At 34.0% G+C, this 9990-nt stretch overlaps 1 protein-coding gene across 1 annotated transcript; it reads right to left on the bottom strand.

Moving 5' to 3' along the window:
- Positions 1-4001: 4001 nt before the first annotated feature.
- RID3 (Transducin/WD40 repeat-like superfamily protein) lies at positions 4002-9909 on the bottom strand. Its single transcript, XM_047311562.2, has 8 exons — positions 9537-9909; positions 9331-9444; positions 8933-9066; positions 8657-8804; positions 7447-7646; positions 5106-5233; positions 4380-4621; positions 4002-4293 (listed from the first exon to the last, which is right to left on the bottom strand). The coding sequence occupies exons 1-8, from the start codon at positions 9738-9740 to the stop codon at positions 4117-4119; spliced, it is 1347 nt and encodes a 448-aa protein (XP_047167518.1). The 5' UTR covers positions 9741-9909; the 3' UTR covers positions 4002-4116.
- Between the last annotated feature and the right edge of the window lie 81 nt (positions 9910-9990).

Raw genomic sequence — 9990 nt, 5'->3', positions numbered from 1 at the left:
TTTGTTTATTTAAGACAAAGTTAAAATAACACTTAGATGGAATGCATAAAATGAGATATATAACTAGATCGCATAATTTAATCTTAGTTTAATACATCATTTGGTTTCTACTTTTAGAGGTTTGGTTTAAAGTGATCCTATCTTTTAAAAAAGTTCAGTAAAACTTCATATTTCGTTAAAAAATTTCAATCCATTAAAAACATAACTGTGCAAATGACATCGTGGTCAAACCTGAGTGAGTTTTGGAATTTAATGAATACGTGACTGAAAGAATTAAATGAAGAAAGAGAAACGTAAATGGTTCTTTGAAGAATTAAATGCAGCGAGAGAATACACCACTTTCACTAAATAACATTAGAGAACATTCATTCACACACAACCCAACCTATCCATATATCAACATCAAACGAATATAATCATAACCATTAACCATAAATATAACAGTCATGACTTCTTGCAGATTATCCTACTAACCATACATCAAGTGCATAACCTAATATTTCTAAAACAACTATGTTCCCTCCATGATCAAGTATTCAAGTCTCTCGGCTTCTCTGGACACTACCCAACAATGCACCACTTTTATACACCCACCTCCAGATTCCATCCTATATCACCCTATATACTATTCCACTCAATAATAATTAAAAAATGATTTAATTTTCGAAACCCATAAAACTAGATATTTCACTGTTAGGACGACACAATATATCTAAAACAAAGAATCTTTGCTTATTAACAACAAAAACCGTGACCATTAGATAACCTCTGCACCTCTCTTATCAATCCTTATATCTTCAAAGAAAACTTTTTTAGCTTCCCTAGACCTATTTTATGGACCCAAAATTTAAAATTTGCACAATGAAAACCTTAGCCCGTAACCCTTCACCATTCTTATAATCCACTCATGCAACCTCAGAATATCATTTGCGTACTTTACCTATCAACAAGGGACGTAGCAGCACATGCACAACAACAATTTCATGCATTTGGTATTAACCATATTATGATTTCCCTCCCAAGGTAGGTACCACGAAAACCATTAAATGTCATTCTAGCTCTCTGGATTCCAACGTCTACACTATACATCAAATATAATATTTCTCTTCATTTTACCGTGGCCCCCACATGCATTTAAACTCTTCATTTGTATAAAGAAAACATGTACTCATAAAACATTCCATGCAATTACAAAATAATAGTTTATTATACCCATAAACCCATGTTGGTATTTCTATTGAGAACACAACCCATCACCAATGCACTTTATTGTCATATTTCACTCATACAACACGTTAACACTTCATACTCTTATTTACATTCTTAACCTAGTCAATCCACGGCTACCCTCCAAAGATTCACAATATGCACTTATCCCTTACTACAAAACCACATGCATTGTAATCCTTCAACCCGTGCATTCATATTCTGGGAATAACATCCCAAACCATTTTTTTTCCTTAATAACCCACAACCTTCCAATTGGGTATACTATCTATTCGCACTGTTTCTCAAGATTAACAAGTTTCAAAGGAAACACATCATGCTCAATCAATACATCAAAACGTTAACTCCCCTCACCTAGGTTTTCTAGTGAATTCTTTAAAGGCCCCTTGGTTCCTAGAAAATCATGTGACTGCAACAAGGGCCCTTGCACAACTCCTTGGTACTCACAGTCTTCTCCCTATTACTCACTACGCTCAAGGTGGAGGACAAAAAGTGGTGGTTTCTCTTTTGCACACTCTCTCGAGTTGTTATGGAATGTAGCTTAGGGTTGCTTCTTATTTCGCACACAAGTTGCCAGAGGCCGTGCGTTCTTCCTCCCCCGCTGCCGTCGTCATTGAGGATACCCATTTAGTGGCTCCCCCGCGCCCCAGGGTCTCACCGGACTCCCTCCAGTACCCACCGGGATACGTTGGTGTGGTTTCCACTGGTCTCGGTCCGACAGTGGTGGTGATGACGTGATGAATGCGTGGAGCCCTCTGATGCAAATGCAATGGCGTTGTCATTCCATCATGATCAGAGAGTGATTTTGGACTAGGTTGGAGGATTTGTAGATGGTGTGGCTGCTAGGATTTGCACCTAACTTACGTCATTTTAATTTTTTTTAGATATTTACACAGTGCAACCTCTTCAAACGTGTCACGTATTCATCAAAGTACAACTCACTCAGGTTTGGCCACAGTGGCATTTAGACTGTTATGTTTCTAACGATATGAGAAAAAAAGACCGATTTGAACATTTTTTAACGAAATATGGGACCTTACTAAATGTTTTTATAAGGTATGATCACTTTGGACCAAACCTCTAAAAATAAGAACCAAATGATGTATTAAGCCTTTACTCTTTGTTGGTCACAATGTGCATCTTATTTTATAATAATACATTGATAAACTTTAATTAAATTTAAATAACTAGTCACATATGTTGAAAATGATTAGAAAGTATCATAAAAGACATTTAGGAAATTCTTAATTTGATATTTTTTATATAATAATATTTGTAATGAAAAGAAAAACTAAAGTTAAGATTTTTTTACTCGTTTTCATTATTTTATTTATTTATTATAATCATTTTGAATAATATTTATTATATTGTATTAGTCTTTTATTATATTGTTTTCTTATTTATTCTTTTTTAATAATATGTCAAATCATTATTAAAATGAGGTTACTTGTTTTATTTTATTCTATCAAAGGTGATATCATTCAATTAACTTAAAATCACAATAATATTTTATGTATTTGAAATCAAATTTATTTTATTCCTTCCTATCAACTATTAATTTTAATTACTCAGTCACATCACTAACACATGACCATGTATTAGTTACAAAATTTCTATGAATACCACTAAACCTTATTCTATAGGACTAAACCTAATTCTATTGACTTGAAATTTCTCTTTCTCATTCTTAAACAAGTCCTCAAGAGGCTTAATTATATACAGTCCATATAAGTAAACGTTTTTAGGTTATAAACAGTAGAAATGCATGCACTTAGTGTGTCAATGAAATGTATAAGCACTTCTTTTGTATATTTTATGTTTATGAAATTTAACTTCCTAATTGATTAATCAAAGAAATGGAGATGAATTAACTTCATGCATACTTTAAAGATATCTATAATTATTTTCGATCTCAGTTATAAAATAGTAAGTTATAATAAAATATTTGCATCAACATTTAAGTCTGAAATTTATTATCAATTTCATTACGTGAATGATCTGAAAACAAACATATTTAACTATTATTATAAGCAAAATTATCATAATTTATTATTATCCACTGCTTTATGGTATTATTATTATTCTCGTTTAAATATATCACATAGTTATTATAATTTTTTAGATGCAATCAAAACTATTTTTCAGTAACAGTGAATAAACTGAACTCTACAAAAAAAATACTAGTTTATGCCAATATTTGTTAATATACAAGTATATTAAAATGAACACATTTTTTTAGCAAATATTTGTTAAATAATTTGAATCATAGTGCATAAAATTAATTATTCATGAAAAACAATACACGCACATATGCATCTTTTATCCAAACCAAATCCTAAAGAAATATCTTCCAAACAGGTTTTGAAGACATCTTTGGAACAGTTTTTGAAAATATAATTCTCGAAACATATTTCCAAAATAAACTGTTTACTGAGTTTAAGATTTAATTCCTAAAAAAACGAACATACAAACATAAAAACAATTACGCCTATGAATTTACTTGTAAATGGTGTAAAATAAAAAATAAATTGACGAGTAAATGAATTATTTTGAGAAATTAATTGCCATGAACCTCGACAAAAAAACGGGCAACTGTCAGATTAGGCACAATTTTCCCTAACCTCTACTTCCCAAATATCAAACCTATTAAACCATAATTTGAAATCATGAAAAATTAATCAAGTTATGAAGTCATGAATCTATGCCAAAACGTTTTACCAAGATTGTCAATGGCTATGGTAATCAATTCTTTTAACATAAAGAAACCAATCAAGGGACCAAAATCAACATAGCATTGCAAGGTGGCAGAAGGAAATTTAAAATTTAATGATGCTAAAGATCTACAAATTCTACCTACAAAATTGAAAAGTTAACTACCAGAGAAATGTCTTAATTGTGATTTTCATCTAAGGTTCTGGCTTGACTACCATCCAACAGTTCTTTCACACAAAATTTATTTAAGTTTTCATACATTTTCTTCCATTGGTTAGCCATTTGCATTGCCCTTTGGTAATCATGTTTTAGTTTCTCCGTCTCCATTTCAGAAGCAGCAGCTGATCCTTGATGCTGAGACATAGGTTAAAAACAACGTTAATCACAATCAAAATCAGGTAATGACCGTCCTTTAATAAGAAGAGAAATCACAGACAAACCTGAAGTTCCTTAACGTAATTAGATATCACATGAGAACTGAGGTATGAAGGATCTCCGGAACTCCTGTCACCCCCAAGACTGATCGTAGTGTTCATATCTGAGTCTTCATGTATGGAATTTGCATATTTTTCCAATGGAGGGGGTAAATTAGCCCCTTGCTTTCTTGATGATGTTTGTACATTAGAAGATATGTGATTACTTGAGTTTTCTCGTCTAACAACAAGAATATTATTTACAGGCCCTGGAGAATCCACAATAATTAACATTAAATTTTAGCATGACTCAATTTGAGAACATACATGTAATCATAGTCATTAGATATGTCATCCGAGAGAAACCCTAAACAATAACCAAGTGAGTAAAAAAGCTATCCTGCAGAACATATTGAGAAAAAGAAATAAGAGTATTCTCATCTAAGTTAAATAACAACAGGTCGCATATCAAAGACATTAGGCAAAAATAAAAGTTTAAAAAAAGAAAGGCTCAATATAATGAATAAATGTGGTACGTTAGGTATCATACATGCGGTACGTTAGCTGCTTTACCATATAATGAATAAATTGCCAGTCTTCACTATATTCTAATTTTGCAAATGAAAATAACTTTGAGCATTGAAAAGGCAGAAATTCATTTGAAAAATAGCATAGAATATGCATTACTAAAGATAGATGCTATCCAATCTCTTTCTGCAAAGCACAGGTCATATTTCACTGTTTATACAATACCTTTAGCATGTTTGAACACTCGGACATTGGTTCGAGTTCTTGCATCCCAAACACGAACCATTCCATCCTCTGACCCGGATATTAACAAATTCTCACTCATGCTATATGCTAAGCAAGTAACTCTCTTGCTGTTACATTGAAGAACAAAATTAGTTAAATGACAATGCATAGATCAAACCAATTTTTTATTCTAAAATTAACATGACCACTAGGAAAGAGGAACGTGAGTTGCTACAAAATAAACTAAAATTATAAAGAATGTATCTGCTTATGAATAAAACATGGTTCATTTACTTGGTTACTGCATAAATTCCAGTAATCAAAATATTCAAACAAATTTTGAAGCATCAGCCAACGGCTTCGACTTGGCATTGATATGTGCTGAGGATATGGGTTTTAAATACTAAAGAGTCAGTAAACAAGGAAAATATTCCGTAGATGTGTGAATAGATTGACCTTAAAACATCAACTGATTCTGATTGATATAAAACAAGCTTGTAATTTATCTTCATTACCTTTTGTTAACAATGAACAACAATTTGATAAAACTAAGTGGATAGCTAGAACCGTAGCTATCAATCTAGGATAGTTGTGCAGAGCACTGACCCCGAAATTCCTATAGCAGGATTTCCACTATCGAGAAATTTAACATACTAGTTAAATTCATACACAAACTAGTATACATGTGAATATTCAAAATTAGAGACAGAAAACAAGGATGAAAACATGAAATACCTGTGTTGGAGAGAAACAGAACTGCCATTTATTGCAACAAAACGAAAAGGGCGGAACAAACTCTTACAAGAGGGAACTATGAAAGATTGAACAGAACAAAGATAGCAACAACAAAACATTGGACATAGTGCCAGAGAACAAAGGAAGGATACAAACAGAGGGAAGGGTACCAGAAACATCAGAATTGGCCAGAGATAGTGCCAGAGAATTGTGGGTCATCTTTCAGAGACACAAGAAAGCATATAGAGTTCGATTGTGAAACGCAAATAAGGGAGCAAAGTCCCAAAATTGTCCTCTAAATTAAAATTAAACAACCCAGTGTTGAGTGGACTAACAAGTTTTCAATTCAATCCTTCAAGATTGTTGCCCCTACGAATACCATGAATGGTTGTGATAGATGTCGTGCCTTATGCTGCTTCATGTGCCATAGCAAGCCTTGAGATGCAATGGATTTCAATGGAATAGGCAATAGCCATTGTTCCTACCATACTCAATAATTCCACATCGTTTAGAAGTCAAGGTCAAACATAGTTTAAATACTCCTTTCACCCTTTAAGATGTCTTGTAAAGACAAAACCTTGACAGAGCTCTGGTCTCCAAAGCACACAATACCTTATGGTGATTGATTCTAACAATGTCACTCGACACTTGGGATCGGAACATTGACACCCACCATGGAGCTGATAACGGAACCATTGGTCCCTTAAGCCCTCCGCTGGAAATGACTTAGATCTCAACTAAGAGGCTTATGTTCCTACCACACCCAATAGTTTCACATCGCTTAGGAGTCGAGCCTAATACAGTTTAAATACTTCTTTCTTCCTCTGAGGTGCCTTTTAAGGACAAAAATTATAATAGAGCACCGATCTCCAAAGCAGACAATAATTCAGATGTATGGTGATTGATCCTAACGATATCACTCGACGAACTTAGGATCGGAACATTGGTGTCTCAGAGGGTAGAAGGAGGAAGGAGTATTTAAACTACTCTCAACTTCAACTCCTAAGCAATGTGGGAATATTGGGTGTGACACAATGGCAATATAATGCACAAGTGACAATCCTATAGCTAAAAGCGTAGAAACATTTAATGCTTTAAAAAAAAGTTTCCATTGTTTAACTCAAACTCAAATCAAACATGGATTGATGTTTTGTTCAAAAGCTATTACAACTCATTTTGTATTTTCTTGTAGTAAGAGAAAAGAATAACCAATGAGAACAATCAATCATTTTTTGAAATAGGTTGAACTAATAAATTGGAATCAGTTGGTTGGGTGTACAAACTACAAATGTCAACATAAACAATATCAAATTCTTCGGTTATTGTAATCAGTAAGGGGACTAAAGGTTTCTTTGAATTCATCATAGCTAACAATTAAATTCTGTGGGAACTTGATATTCACTTTAGTTATCCATAAATTCTTAACAAAACTAAAGGCTCCCAGGTCCCAAGTTGTTGCTCTAAGATCAATATTGCAATTGGCGCAATTCAAAGAGAGAATTGCAATTAAAACAGTTAGGTGTATTTGAAAAACTAACATCAAGAGATAAGACATCATCAATAAATCCATACTTCTTAAAATAAACACAAGAGAAGAAAAGACAACCTCTGGTTAGAAAAAGAACCAATGATATGCATCCCACAATTATTACTAGCAACGCTTTCAGTGCTAAGTGCCGCAATAAATATCTTTCCATCTCTACTGCCAGCATAAAAGACATGTTCAGCTGGATCCAATGCAATGGAATCAATATGTGAAGGGAATACTATATTTCTTAGTAGTGTTCCCCTAGATAAGCTCCATACCTAAGAGAAGAAGAAATTACAATCCAATTGAGTTGATAACAAACATTCAAACATACACGTAAAAACATAAACTATCTAAAAATATACGATTAATTGACAGCAAGTATAAAACTCTATAAAATTACTAACATTTTTCATGCAGAAATATATTATATCCTCAATAGAAATAATTTTAGATGATTTAGAAATATGTACATGTGCAATTTAATAATAGGTATTGATTTACGTATTAAATCTAAAAAGCATATTGTAAGTTTAAATAGTTGTACAGTTTACTATCAATTAATTTCTAAATTAGATCAACTTTTTGTAGACATTCCTGAGAACTTTTAATCAGCAGTTCACTTAATAAAATTAATATTTTCGTAAAAAGTTATTAAAGATACTTTGCTTTACAATATGTCACACTTTTGTATCAATTGATTTTATAGTATTTATGTAAATCAGTCAAATCAAAACCAGTTGAACAGGGCCAAGGAGTCCGATAAGATGAATGCGGATCTGAAGTCCAGAAAACAGAATAAGAGGCACAGAGAGGTTGAAATGAACAAAGAAGCAAAGCTCAAGGGGTTTTTCCAAGTGGGTTAGGCATCGTTTTTATTTTTCAAGAAAATGAGTCTTTCTTATGCAAAGCAGGATCGGGCAGCTCCACAGTTCTATGTCTAAGATTCTGCAATCCCACTGTTCAGACCAAATTGCATCTTTCATGAGGATCAAGATTACAGCGAGTGTGAAAATATCGCAAATCATGTGATCCTATGACCAAAATTGAGATTTTGACAACAATGTCAATGGCACCAAATAAACTATAACAGATGGCTTCCACCCATACTAAAAAAGTTATTCATTTGAGTTATCTTGCTAAACATAAATTATTAGAATTTACAACTCGTAGAGATAGACAATTCAAGCAGGCAACAGTAAATACATTCTTGTTCTTGAGTAAACGTACTTCATTGATTATCTATTTTTCTACTACACCACCACCACAAAAAGACAGTAAAACAAACCTTGCAAGTTTTATCCTCAGAAGCTGACACAATAATTGCATTGCACCCTCCATTACCAATCACAACATCAGTCACGCACAGGGTGTGCCCGGAAAAACTATACTCATAAAGATTATTAGCCAGCTGACCTCTGAATTCATCGAATATCCTGAACCACGAAATGCAGAGCAGCAAATGCCACTATAGTTAGCACTGCTGCTACCACCCAAGCTGTACACTATCCTAATAGGAAATTCACTACGAAACAAAAACAAAGAAAAAGGGAGAGAAAAGTACATGAAGAGAGACCAAACTCTTACGGTTCCATCTCCACAACCAGATACCAACAGCGAGTCATCTTCAGAAAAAACCAGACAAGTAACCGCCCCTAAATGTGCATGCCACTTCTTAAGCAATCTACCGGTTTCAACCTTACAATCAATGCAAGCAACTCAGCACGGTACAGTAAACAGAAACAGACACAAATTAAGTCCCCGCTTTCAATTCATAATTCTCCACAGCCTAACACCAAAAAATCTTCAGTACATGTTTAGATCATATTTCATTCCGCTTAAGTAAGTGTAAAGTATGTAATCCCAGCCATAGGCGAGAAAACCAGACCGTATGTAATCCCAGTCATTGATGAGAAAACCAGACCATTGAAAAAAAAATGGATGACGAAACAAAAAACTTACTTCCCACAAGTAAATATCCCCAGACAAAGCTCCACCAGCAATGAAGGTTCCCAGGTGATTTGAAGCAAGGGGCTTAATAGGTTCAGCGGGAAAGCTCTTCACTTCAACTTGAGGCTGAACACGAATTATTCATTATTATTAATAATTTTCATCATATAAGAAAATGTTACATAATAATAAGAAGAAGCAGAAGAAAAGGGAACAACCTTGGACCAGGACCAGAAGAGAACAGAACCAGATGTTGCTGAAGGTTCTCGAAGCTGAGAGGAGGCGATGAAGCGAGGACCAACGGCGACAAGGCCGTGAGAAGGGGAGGAGCAAGATTTATAGCGGAGCTGCTCCGCGCCGGTGTGAAGATCCCAGCACCCTATTCCGCCGTCTAGAGACGACGACGCCAAAACAACCTCCATCCTTCGTTGAAGCACAGAACGTATACCAAGAGACTTCAACGTCACACGGCCGAATAACAAACGAAGAATCGATGGAAGCGAGACTTAGCTATTGAGCAGTAGTGTTAGGCGAAGACGCTTCTCTGTTTCGGAGGAGGCTACACCTTAAAATTAAAGGGTTTTGTTTGGATATTTGTCCGGCTAGGGTTTTATGGGTTTTTATAATTAAATCTTATCTATTTGTATTTAAATTTTGTGAGAAAACATTATA

Source organism: Vigna umbellata, chromosome 4 (genome assembly GCF_029865625.1).
Source record: "Vigna umbellata cultivar VRB3 chromosome 4, Vumbellata_1.0, whole genome shotgun sequence".
Lineage (NCBI taxonomy): Eukaryota > Viridiplantae > Streptophyta > Magnoliopsida > Fabales > Fabaceae > Vigna > Vigna umbellata.
The sequence above is the reverse complement of the archived record's forward strand: the minus strand, read 5'-3'. Positions and strand labels throughout refer to the sequence as shown.

Coding starts and splice junctions, on each gene's coding strand:
- RID3 (XM_047311562.2), bottom strand. CDS start 9,740: ATGGAGGTTGTTTTGGCGTCGTCGTCTCTAGACGGCGGAATAGGGTGC. Junction 8,805..8,932: donor AGAGTTTGGTCTCTCTTCAT/GTACTTTTCTCT, acceptor TTCGTGGTTCAG/GATATTCGATGAATTCAGAG. Junction 5,234..7,446: donor GGTTCTTTTTCTAACCAGAG/GTTGTCTTTTCT, acceptor TCAATGTAACAG/CAAGAGAGTTACTTGCTTAG.